A 12586-nucleotide genomic window follows, 5' to 3' on the forward strand; every position below is an offset into this window, starting at 1 on the left:
GGGGTGGGGCCGGGAAGGCATCTCCGGGACAAGCGCGAGTTCCTGTGCCCCCTGGTGCCTGGGAAACAGAGGCGGTCTCAGCTGGACGGATGTGAGCGGTGGGCACAGAGAAGGGGGCTGTAGCCGGGTGCGTAAACATGGGAACTTTATACCCAGGCATTTATGGGTGCAGATTCCAGTTTGGCGGCCCTAAATGGTTTCTGTGAGTCTCTGGGCCTCAGTTTGCTCACCCGGGAGATGGGGCAGATAACATCAGACATCTCATGAGGTTGCACGGACAGTGGAATCAGTATATCAAATGCTGAACGTGTCACCTGTACTGAGAACAGCAGCACCACCAATCTTAGTTATTAATCATTGCTGTTTAGGAAGACATCAGTAGCCTCATTCATTCATTCATTCATTCAGTATTAACCATGCCCTGAGCTAGGCTCGGCCCTGCCTTGAAGCAGGGGCCCCATCTTTCCCTTTCTTAGACCACAATCCCCAGGCAAGCATCTGCCAGTATCTGGCAGTCTCTGTGTTTCCACCATTGAGGAGAACTTATTTTTACTTTGAAATGATTGGAGCTCACGGGGAGTTTCAAAAATAGTACAGAGAGGTCCCGGAACCTCCAACCCAGTCCCCCACCCCCCACCCCCGCCCACCATGCTAACATCTTACATAACCGCCGCACATTGTTGAAACCAGGAAACTGACGTTGGTGGGATACGATGAACTCAGCAGGAGTTGGAGATCTTACTCAGAGGGTGCCACTTTGTACGTGCACTCGCTTGTTGTATGTGTGTTGGGGGGGGCATTCTGTGCCATTTTATCACAGGTATAGATTTGGGTAACCACCACCACAATCAAGATACAAAACTTCTCCATCAATACAGAGGGATTGGTGCGTGTGACCCCTTTAGGGGCACACCCCACCACCACCCCGTCCTCTAGCAGCCTCTCACCATTCGAGCAGAATCTTTTGCCTGAATTTCCCCCCGGAGGCATCAGCTCTAGTGGTCTGGACAACTTCTCCCCTCCCCTTACCTCCACCATCACCCCCGCCCTGGGGCAGTTGGGTGGTGGGTGGTCACAGCCACATGAGGGATCCAAGGGGTGTCTGATGAGTGACATGTGGGGGTGCGAGAGACGGAAAGGGATGGGGATGGGGGGGGTGATGGGGAGCAGAGGCCTGAAGTCCTGGAGAATCCAGAGAATAAAAGGGAAGAGGGAAAGGGTCCAGATGGGGACAGAGAGATGGGGGTGATGGTTAACCTCTCTGGAGTCCTGTTCGACTTCGCCATTATCTATCTGAGTGGCCCCGTGCCAGTTGCTTCACCTCGCTGAACCTCAGTTTTCCCACCTGTAAAATGGGGGCCTCACCTGTAAAAGGTTAATGCGGAGGTGAAGCTGGGGCGGATGTTGCTCTCCTTTTGGCTCCGAAGTTTCGGGGGTAATTGGAAGACTTCTGCTGCCCCCGTCCCACTCAGTCCCTCCGTTTGCCCCGCAGCTCAGAGCCCGACCGTGGCCGAGACCCTCCATCCTGCCTTCTCCGGAGTCCAGCAGTACACAGGTACGGAGGGCAGTCCAGCCCAGTCCGGGCGTGGCCCCGCCCCTGGGCCCCGGCTTTCCCGCCTGGCCTAGCCACGCCCCTAGCCACACCCCGCCTCTGGCCCCGCCCCCCGGCGGTCGCCCTCTCATTCGGCCTTCCCGCCTGCACCTAGCCACGCCTCCTACTTCTGGCCCTGGCCCAGTCCCAGGTCTTGGCCCCGCCCCCTGCAGCTTCTGGTCCCGCCTCTTGGGTCCTGCCAGGGCCCCGCCCTCGGCCGTGGCCCTGCTGGTCAAGCTCTGGCCCCACCCACTCGGATCTTCGATGGCCTTGGCCCCTCCTTCAGGCCCGGCCTCGGCTGTGGCCACGCCCCCTCCCGCTAGGAGGCCTTGCCCCCACGCCGTCGAATCATGGCTCCGCCCCATTCTTCCCCGTGCCCTGGCCCCTCCCTGGGCCCGCCCCCCCCGTCGTGGGCACGCCCCTCTCCGCTCCCAAGGCAACTGTGGCCCCACCCCATCGTGGCCCCGCCCCCGCCCGCCTCGAGCCGCCCCGCCCACCGGCCTTACACCTGCCTCCGCCCTGTGTCTCGCTCCCGGTCTCCGCAGCCATGTACCCCACCGCGGCCATCACGCCCATCGCGCACAGCGTCCCCCAGCCGCCGCCCCTCCTGCAGCAGCAGCAGCGAGAAGGTGAGGGGGCCGCGACCTCCCCCGGGCGCCAGCCCAGCCCTCTGACCGCCCCCTCCACCTCCAGGACCCCGAGACCTCAGGGAACCGCGGCTTTCTAAGAGTGCGGCCCGCGGGCCAGACAGACCCGGGTTCCTCTTCTGGAATGTGGGAACCGTGCTAGCTTCGACCCCCTAGGACTAGCGGTGACCCTCCTCCCACCCCACCCCCACCAGCCTTCCTCTGCAAGACGGGATGGATGGTTCTCTGAATTTCTGGAAGGGACACTCGTTTCGAGGTGGTGGGGGGCGGTGGTGATGAGGTATCTGGGGTGAGCTGAGGCCTCCCCAGCAAAGTGGAAGGAGGGAGGAGGTGGATTCTGGAGTCAGACAACCGGGGTTAAGATGCACCCAGTTCTGACTGTGACATCATAAGGAAAGCGCCTCGCTGCCCTCTGCCTCAGTTTCCTCACTTGCAGCGGGAGCAGCCATCCCCATCAAGAGGCGCTACTGGGAAGTAGACGGGGCCCGTCCTGACACAGAGTGTGGCTCAGCACCCCCAAGGCCCTTTCTCTTGTCATGCAGCTAGTGAGGGTGGGGGAGAGGTGACCAGCTAGAAAAGCCCCCAGACACTCCCATGGCCAGGGGAGTCCCGCAGACTGAGTTCTTTGAGGCCCTGCCCCATTTCTCCCTTGCCCTTGGCCTGTGAAAGGCGGGGAGGCATTGCCGGGGTCCAGGCGCTGAGCTTTGGAGGTGAGGCCTAGGCTGAGGGGTCCCCAGCTCTGCCCAGCAGCTGCTACCCGTTCCCAGGTTTTCTATCTCCAGGGGGCTCTGTGGTCAAAGTCACAGACAGCAGACAGGAGGATCTGGCAGTGCCTGCACCTCCGCTCTGACTTTCAATAACCCCCCCCAGCACTCCCCCCCCCCCCAGGGAGGGCCGGTGGGAGCTTCAGAGAGGGCCCAGGTGTCTCAGGTCTGATGGCTCGGACCTGGGTGTCTGCCTTCTCCAACTTCCCTCAACCCTGGGCCGAGGAGGTAAACGTTAGTTCAGATGCAGTCAAGCCGCGGGTTCTGGAGAGTCTGCCCAGCACGCAGACCCTCGCAATACAAGCTACAAGGTTCCTGCTTGAATGGGGCCAGGATGCACCATTCAAAAGCTGTGTCCGTGACACAACAAAACAAAAGACAGAACCCTAAGAGAAATGATAGCACAGCGGTATGCATGTTAGCGGGCTTAAAAAAAATACAATAGAGGTGGCACCTTCTCTTGGAAAAGACCTCACGTTCGTTCACGCGTGGACGTGGACACAGGAAGGGCTGCAGCTGTGAGGTGCTGTTAAGTGACAGAAAGAGGCTTGTCTGAAGTCAGAAGGGGAGTCGGATCCCCAGAGGGGGATGCGTGTGGCTCGCAACACGCTTGGGGGCCCGAGAAAGTGGTAGGTGTTGGAGCCACCTGTGTGTCGGGGGTGGGGGGGGTGGGTGTGAACACTGTTTTCCCACGAGGTCCCACTCAGCTGGGTGCGGCTTCTGCATTCACCTCCCGCGTCGTGGACATGAGATAGCACACAAGCAAACGTGAAATTTGTGTTACGGTCAAAACCGTGCCACCCGCGTCAGTCGCGATGATCACGTTGGAACACGCTTGTATTTTAAAAACAAGCATGATTAGAACTCGGGTCCTAATCAGGAAGGAAGGGTTGGATGTGAATGTGTCATCTGGGATTTAACATTTGCCAGGGCGGGGAGTGCTCATTTCCGGGGTGAAGGGAATTCTGGTGGTTTGGGGATTCTCCCTTGGTGTGTGGGGGCTGTGGGGGAAGGGCATCTGTTGGTTTGGGATTAGGGGCAGGTTTGGAGAATGTTCGTGACTCCAGACAATGAAGGTTTTTTTAATTGGATTATTATTTACAGATTCTACATGAGTCATGCATTGGGGATTATTTGGAGAGGGGATGGTTTGGAGAGGTGGCTGTGCCGTTAAAAAATTCTTTCCGGGTGGTGTCGTGTATCATTTTAAAATGACCTGGCGGTCTCGGGATATGTGGGTTCGGGGACTAGAGAATTTTCTTTTTTTTTCTTTTACTTGATTTTACTTTTGTGTCGTCTGAGTTTCGAAGATGATTCAAGGTTTGGAGGATTAGCCAAAGTTTTGAAAAACATCTAAATATTTGGGGTTTGGGACCACGAATTGGTTGTCGTACTGTATTCTGTGATCATCGGACTTGTAGCGGGAAAAATAAATGAACATTTTAAAACCAGTTTTAGATTTACAGAATTAGTGCAAAGCTAGTACAGGGTGTCCGTATACCCCCCCCCCCCCCCAATTCATCTCATGTTGTAAACGGTCTGGAGTTTCAGGGGTTTTTCAGGGGGTTCAGGTTGTCTGGGATTTGGGGATTATCCAGGGTCTGGCATTGAGGGATTTGTCTCAGATTTGGGGGGAGGGACCGGCTGAATTTTGTAAATTATCCGGGGCCTGAGGGCCACCGGAGGTTCGCAGGCCCCAAGCGTGGGATGAGACAGGCAAACGTAGGCACACGCCGCGCCCCTCCCCGCCATCGCCACGCCCTCCCTCCTGACGTCACGGCGCCGTCCGCCAACAGCTGGAGATGCCGGATGTGGGCTCCGGTCCCGCGCCCCTCCCCCGGGGGGGTCCGCCTCCTCTCCTTGGGGGCTTTATGTCTTTCTCTCCCCCACCTGCAGGTCCCGAAGGCTGTAACCTGTTTATCTACCACCTCCCCCAGGAGTTTGGAGACACGGAGCTGACGCAGATGTTCCTGCCCTTCGGCAATATCATCTCCTCCAAGGTGTTTATGGATCGGGCCACCAACCAGAGCAAATGTTTTGGTGAGTCCCTGTTGCAGGCACACCCCCCCCGCCCCCGCCCGCCCCGTCCCCCACTCCGCTTGCCCAGGAACAGGGGCCAGGGAGGGCGTAGTCAGCCGTGAGACAAGGGTGGTGCAAAGGGATCACATTTGTGAATTAGAGGCAGCACTTATGAAGCGCCTACGGTGTGCCAGGCCCCGTGCTGGGTGCGGATACGCGGCAGTGAAGGAAACCAACAAAGTTCCTGCCCTCGAAAGCTCGCAGCCCTGCTGCGCCGTCCAACAGAATATTCTCCACCGGCGGGAATGTTGCGCGTCTCTGCCACCCGAGCCTCAGCCACACATGGCTACCAGCCACCTTAAGTGTGGCAGTTCAACCAAAGAACGGAATGTTTAATTAAATCTAAATTTAAATAACCGCCTGTGGTCAGCGATGAGGGCGTTGAAAAGCACAGGTTTCTGGGTAGGAGCTGGAAATAAAGCGGGACACAGGCCAGGGGGCTATAGATGGAATGCAGAACGCCATCAGTAAGGAAATAGAAACTGATCTGCAGGGGGTGATGTTTCAACTGAGACCCAAATGAGGAGATTTTCCAGCCAAGGGATATGTGGGGTAGAGGGTTCCAGGGAACAGCACATGCAAAGGCCCTGGGGCAGGACCTGTCTGGCATGTTGGAGCAACAGCGAGGGGGAGACCCATGTGGCTGGAGCAGAGTGAGCAAGGGGAAGAGAGGGAGGAGGGGAGGGCAGGGAGGGGACGTCGTGCAAGGCCTTGGGAGGACTTCCTTGTCCCCGGACACAGGAAATTAAGGCTCAGAGAGCCACTCCAACTTGTCCAAGTTCACACAGCAGCAAAGAGACAGAACCTAAATTAGAACCAGTCTGTTTGACCCCAAACTCGGGACTCTTAATCCCACCCTGTGTTATTCAAAAGGCTAACTGTTGCCTATTAAGCACTTCCTGTATATACTCCGTGTCCAACCGTAAAATAGAAGACTTGCCCCCAGAGGTGCCTGGCTGGCTCAGAGGAGCTGCAGCCTGTGACTCTTGATCTCGGGGTTGTGAGTTCAAGCCCCACGTCGGGTGGAGAGATTATGTAAAAATAAAAAATCTCCAAAAAAGAAAAAAGCAGCTTTGCCCCAATATCCTTGGAGGAAAGAGAGGCACAGAGTGGCCCAGCAGCCGCACCAGGAAGGACCCTCTGCCAGTGCCTAGGTCCCTCCTCTGCATCCTGCTTCCAGGAGGAAGACGGAAATGGGGGGGGGGGGCCCACTCAGTCCCTTTCCACAGTGAGGGGTCCTATGCCTTCTCTGAGCCTTAGTTTCCTCATCCATGTGATGGGGGACAGGTGTTAGGGGAGATGATAGATAAGACATCACCCCTCCCCAACTCCTCATTCCCCCATGGCTCCCCATGGGCCTCAGCAAGACTGCTCAGCCCTGCCCCCAGCTCCGCCTGACCTCCCACCCGGCCTCCTACACGGAGCTCAGGGACCCCCACCTCCAAATGCTTGTGCACGCAGACCCTCGCCCCAGAGGGCCCCCCCAGCCCCTGTGGCCTCCACACCATCGAGGACCAAGAGGTGAGGGGGCCAGGAGTAGGGCAGCGTGGTCTGGGGGGTGGAAGTTTGAGGAACCCCAGGCTGGAATGTTTCTCATGGCCTCAGGGGAGACGGGGGTAGAGAGACTGCCAGAGACAAAGACAGAGACAGAGAAAGAGGGATAAAAGGCAGAGGGAGGGAGAAAAAAGGACAGAGAGGAGAGACCCAGGACATTTGCAGAGAGAGAGAGAGAGTCCCATGCACAGTCAGGACCCCAGAGGGATAGTGGTCTTGGAGGGGCCACTCGGTTAGCATCCGGGATCTAGAGGGAGGCAAGCGTTAGGACAGGGAGGGAGGGAGGGAGGATGCGGCCTCACCTGTCCCCCACCGCTGGTCGGGAAGTCTCAGCACAGCAGCCCCCAGGTAAGGAGCAAGCGTCCCATCCCCAGAAGCAAGTGCGGAGGGGGACAGGCCCAGGCCCGGGCTGCTGTGCGTGCCTGGCCAGCCCCCCCCCGCCCCCCCCGCCCCATCTGCCCCTGCCAGCGCACCCCCCGCCCCGCCCCCAGGACCCCAGGGAAGCCTGGGCTGCCGCCCTGGAGCCAGCAGAGGACGCCCACGTGGCCCACCATGGCGGCTCCGCCCCGGTCTCCACAGGCTTCGTGAGCTTTGACAACCCGGCCAGCGCGCAGACCGCCATCCAGGCCATGAACGGCTTCCAGATCGGCATGAAGAGACTCAAAGTGCAGCTGAAGCGGCCCAAAGACCCGGGACACCCCTACTGACCGCGCCCACAGCCGCCCGGAGGCTGCGGGCCTGGCCCAGGTGAGCCGCCAGGCGGCCCCACCCGCCCCCACCCCTGCCCCCCCCCACCCCCCGTCTTGGCCAAACACCCCCTCGTTCTCCATGCCCTCCCCACCCCCCAGGGGGGATGCCGCTGGAGACCACAAGGAGCCCCCAGCTTGGGATGGTGGGGACAGAGCCAGAGAGTCACCCTCCAATCCCCCCTTTGATCCGGGCTGGGACAGAGGGTGGAACCGGGGTAGAAAGGGGGTTGGGGGATCCTTCCAGAAGGTTTTGAAGGATGAATAGAAGTTCACTTGAGAGGCCAGGTTTGGTCTGGGGTGGGGCATGCTGCGAGGGAGGGGCTTCTGTCCTGTCCTGTGACTCTCCCAGCTGGGCCCCTGTCCAAGTTCCTCATTTGGTGTCACCCGCGTTCAGTGAACTGGCGAAAAAGTGGAACGTTTGCCCCGCTCACCAGCATGCCCCCCCCAAAGAGACCCCCCCCCCCCAACAAATCCCCAAGAGTGTATTTTGCCACCAGAGAGAACAACTTTATCAACAACTAAGCACCTTCTTTGGGGGAATGAACAGTGAGCCTAAGGGGCCAGTAGGGAAACATAACTGACCACAGCCTTGATGAGCCTCATCTGTGAAATGGGTTCACGAAAGTCGCCTCCCCAGAAGCAGCAGGGAGGATCCGCTCGGGGACGCGGTGTTTTCCCAGCTGAGCCCAGGACCCGCCACCTGGAAAGCTCTTGATCATTTGTTTTGATTTTGTTTTTGTTTTGTTTTTAATCATGAGCGCCGTCGTCATCAAAGCGCCGCGCCTGGGGTCTGGCGCGAAGTAGGTGCTCAGTTAGGGGCTGCGCATGCTTTTCAGACCCTGCCAAATCAGCACCCGCAGAGTCGAAGGTCACGGGATCAGACAACTAACAGGCGACCCATGCACTTTAACACCCTGGGACAGCAAATCCTTTCTGAGCACCTACTATGCGCTGGGCACTGTTTGGGGACAGCGCTCGGGGACACAGCTGTGAATGACCAGAAACGGGGCGGGAGTGGGGGGAGAACTGCCTTCGTGGCAGGGAGCAGGGGAGACAAGACGAGACAAGAACAAACACAACTGTTTGCCCCCGGGGGTTGCCAGATGAGGAAACGGCCTCGGTGGGCAGTCCTTTTCCAAGGCGGACCACTGGCCTCTGAACCTGGAAATGGACTCTCTCTGAGCAGACAGGGGCCCTTGGGTTCCTGGAACCCAGCCTGGCCAGGGCAAGGGGGCGGGCGGGGGGCGATGTCGTCGGCCTGCATGCCCCCCCATCACCGCACCCTAACGCCCCTCCCTTCTCCGCCAGGTGAGGGGCCTTCCCACCCCAGGAGGGCCTCCCGCTTCCAACCGACCCCGGACTTTTCCGTAAATTACAACCAAGTTTGGACACCAGCCCCACCCCCTCCCGTCTCCCCTGCCCCCCCCCGCCCCGCCCGCTCCCTAATGTGAAACACTACTGCGGGCCACACGGAGTGGGAAGGGGGCTTCGTGGTCCGCCCCAGCTGGGGAGGGGGGCTCCTGAGTTGGGGGCCGAGGGCTTCACTGCCCCCACCCTTGGTGGCTTCCCCAAAATAAATCACAACTTTTCCTATATATATATATATGCATATATATATAGAGCTATAGACAGTATATATATTTTTTGAGTATAGATCATGGGACCAAACTTTTCCGACTTCCTTCCATCCAAGAGAAGGTGACCCTGGCCCGGTCACTCAGCAGGGACATAAGAAGGGCTGAGGATGACCGGGCAGCCCAGTGTGTCCCCACCTCCCGCTGTCATGTCAGACCAGGGCACGGAGAAGCACTGGGAATCATCAGCCAACGCGATATACCTCCAGGACATTGGGCCCCTGCCACCGACGTTCTCGCAGGCCCTTGGGCTCGGCCAGCTCGAGTGTCCCTGGTCTTAGCTGCAGCTTCTGGAACCCCTACCCCCTCCCTCACCCCAGGGCCCTGCCTTCCCTGACGTAGGCAAAGAAGAGACCCCCCCCCCCGGCCTCCCACCCCCACCCCCGTCATAGCCTTACTCATGTGACCAATGGCCCTTAGCTTTCCGTCAGGGGCAGACAGGGTCGGGGGAGCCCCCCTGCCCCTCGCGCCCCCTCCCAAGGGCAGGCAGCCGCCCTCCCTGCCTTCGGATCACCAGCCTGGAGTTCACGATCTCATGACCAAGATCGCCACGCGCGTTGGACAAACCCAACCCGCTCTGGCCCAGCACCCCTTTACCAGAGATACCTCCACAAATAATTTTTTTTTTTTTTTGAATTTTGGTCTTTCTGAGAAGATACAAAGAAGAAAAGAGAAAAAAAATGGGGAAAAAAAAATCAGACAACAGTGGATTTTTGTTTCCTAGTTGGGGCGGGGAGGGAGGTCTTGTGGGGCGCCTCTGTATAGCTACTCAAACCGCGAAAACCCATCTTGAAGCACAGAGTCAAGTTCGTTGGACGTCCAGTGGGGCCTCTTGCCAAATGAGGCACCAGAGAACTTCATAAGCTCAAGAAAAAAAAAAAAATTTGTAAAGAAAAAACAGCCTTCCCTTTCGTTTCTACCAAAATGTGTTGACTGACCCAGAAAAAAAAAAAAAAAAAAGAAAAAAAAAAAAAACCACATAGCAAAAAAAAAAAAAAAAAAAGGAAAAGAAAAAAAAAAATCTTATGACCAACTTGTTTCGATATTCCAGAGTTTGATAATTGTTCCGAGACACTCTAGCGTGCCTGTGTCCTGTGCGTCTGCGTGTGCAAGCGTGTGCTCAGGGGCCGCGAGGGGGCCTCGTCCGCGTCCCCGGCACCTGCCCAGCCCCGGCCAGGCCTGCTTGGGAGAGCGTGCTGGCGTGCAGTGGCGTTGTGTCCTTCTGGTCCATGTTTACTGGCTGTAAATACCATTTTTATACTCCACATCGAAGACCTACGTGATTTGTACGATGTACTTTATTTCTGCTACGAGTAATTTCATGAAGTTTCAACTTGCAAACCGACTTTTGGAGACAAATCGCCACACACACACACACACACACACACACACAGAAAAGGAAGACAAGAAAGGAACTTACAGGGAACTTTGGGTGGACTGGGTTTGCATTTCTGGCTGGAGAGGTCCTTGGCACTGTGGTGTGTTTCAGGTGAGAAGCTGCAACCATCATCTTAATGTCCAAACGCCTCTCTTTGGTCTGGAGAAACTGAAAGTTTATTTAATAAAAGTTTTACTTGCTAAAGGACCGGGTCCTCCCTGATATTCCCTCTCTCGTCCACAAAAGCCCGCGTGCGTCTGGCCCCAGCGAGTTTCCCCGGGGCCAGAGAAAAACCCAGCTTTCAAGGGAGGGGATGCGGGAGGAGATACTCCGAGAAGGAAGGTCTGCAGAATCCATCTGATTCTTCCAGAAGTTGAGGAAATGGAACCTTTCCTCCTCCAGGGGATCAGGTGCCTGTGTTCGTGGGTTCCCGCGCCCATTCGTTCTGCAAACACTGAGCACCTACTGTGTGCCCGTCCCTGTCCTGGCCACCAGGGCTGCCGCAGTAGCAGACCGGAGACCCGGTGGCTCTGGTTTCTGCCCTCGTGGAGGTGGCCCAGCGGAGGAGAGAGACGCTACACAACATGCATTTTCTTTAAACGGAAGTAAAATCTGGGCACCTGGGTGGCTCAGTCGGTTGAGCGCCCGACTCTTGGTTTCAACCCAGGTCGTGATCTCATCAAGCCCCGCGTCAGGCTCTGCACTGGCAGCATCGAGACTGCTTGGAATTCCCTCTCTCTCTCTCTCTCTCTCTCTCTCTGCCCCTCCCCTTCTCACTCTCGCTCAAAATAACTAAATAAACTTAAAAAATAAAATAAATTGAAGTAGAATGTATGGAACATAAAACCCACCATTTTTCCTATTTTAAAGTAAGTTTACAACCCGGCATTAAGTACATTCACAAGGTTGTGCGGCCATGACCTCTAATACCAAGACATTCTGACCTGCGGAAGCAACCCCATTAACAGTCACCGCCCCCCCCCCCCAAGCCCCTGGTTCCCACGAGCCCCCTTCCCGTCCGTGGATGAGCCTGTTGTGGACATTTCACAAACGTGGACTCACACCCCGCGTGGCCTCTCGTGTCCGGTTCCCTCCCTGAGCGTCACGTGTTCAGGGACCGTCCGTGGGGCGGCGGGTGTGGGCGCCTCGCTCCTGCGCGCGGCCGAGGGATGTGCGCGTGCGCGGGGGACACGGTCGTCTGTGGACGTGCGCGTGCGCAGTGGACACAGCTGAGTGTCGCGCGTGCGCAGCGGACACGTTCAGCTGTGGACGTGCGCGTGCGCGGTGGACGCGCGTCGCCGTTCGTCCGTCGGAGGCCTGGGGTGTCGCCACCTCTTGGCCATCGTGAATCGCGCCGCTATGAATACTCGCGCGTGTGCGGGGAAGCTCCTGCTTGAGTCCCCTTGGGTACAGCGCGGGGACCTGCTGGGTCGCTGGGTGTCGAGGTCTCCGAGGCGGCCCCGCCAGCCTGGCCCGGGGCTCCGCCTTCTCTGCACCCTCGCCCGCGCCAGTTGCGCGGTAGAGACAAATCCCGCAACTGGACCGAAGCAGCCGAGGACCCAGTGGTGTTCCGGAGGTGAGGCCTGAAGGAGGGGCCTGCCGCGCTCCTGGGGAGGCCTCCCTCGCTGGGGGGACGCCAGGCTCCGGGACAGGGTCTGGCTGGGCGGGGGCGTGAATAGTGGAGACGACCACCCCCCAGCTGATGCCCCCACCAATGAGGCACTTAAGAGCCTGCCAGGCACCTGGAAGTAGCCTTGTCTTTCAACCTTATCGATAACGCATCCCATTTTGGACTTGAGGAAATTCAGAAACAGGGAGCACTGCAGAAAGAACGAGGCCCAGTCGGGGTGGGAGCTGGAAAGATGAGTCTGAGTCCGCCTGGAAGGGTTTTCTGGGTGGAAGGAACAGCCTAGGCAAAGGCTCAGAGGCCGAGATGTTGTGGCGGTTGGACGGTGGGCTAAGACTTGACTGCGGCACTGGGTGGGGAAGCGGATGCAGAGGCGATAGAGACTCAGTTCCAGGCAGCCTCTGGTGAGTAAGCATCTACCCAGTGCCAGACCTTGTCCCCATCCTCCCAAGCCCCTGGTCGAGGAGAAAGGTGGGCAAAAACCAGAAGTGCCCATCCCTGCAAGAAAAAGTACTTGCAGAGTGTGCCAAAAGTCGTAACCACGGTGAGGTTAGCAAAGCTGG

At 57.8% G+C, this 12586-nt stretch overlaps 1 protein-coding gene across 6 annotated transcripts in view; it reads left to right on the top strand.

Moving 5' to 3' along the window:
* CELF5 (CUGBP Elav-like family member 5) overlaps window positions 1-10600 on the top strand; it is a 47939-nt gene extending 37339 nt beyond the window's left edge. For 2 of the 6 annotated variants that reach the window (XM_043586113.1, XM_043586115.1), the window contains exons 9-13: window positions 1493-1555; window positions 2137-2220; window positions 4899-5042; window positions 7215-7382; window positions 8693-10600. In XM_043586113.1, coding sequence (XP_043442048.1) covers window positions 1493-1555; window positions 2137-2220; window positions 4899-5042; window positions 7215-7342 — 419 coding nt within the window. In that variant the 3' untranslated portion in view covers window positions 7343-7382; window positions 8693-10600. The remainder of the gene's footprint in view (window positions 1-1492; window positions 1556-2136; window positions 2221-4898; window positions 5043-7214; window positions 7383-8692) is intronic. The other 4 variants (XM_043586116.1, XM_043586117.1, XR_006298204.1 and 1 more) reach the window with 3 other exon arrangements.
* Window positions 10601-12586: the final 1986 nt, after the last annotated feature.

This window comes from Prionailurus bengalensis, chromosome A2 (genome assembly GCF_016509475.1).
Source record: "Prionailurus bengalensis isolate Pbe53 chromosome A2, Fcat_Pben_1.1_paternal_pri, whole genome shotgun sequence".
NCBI classification, from domain to species: domain Eukaryota; kingdom Metazoa; phylum Chordata; class Mammalia; order Carnivora; family Felidae; genus Prionailurus; species Prionailurus bengalensis.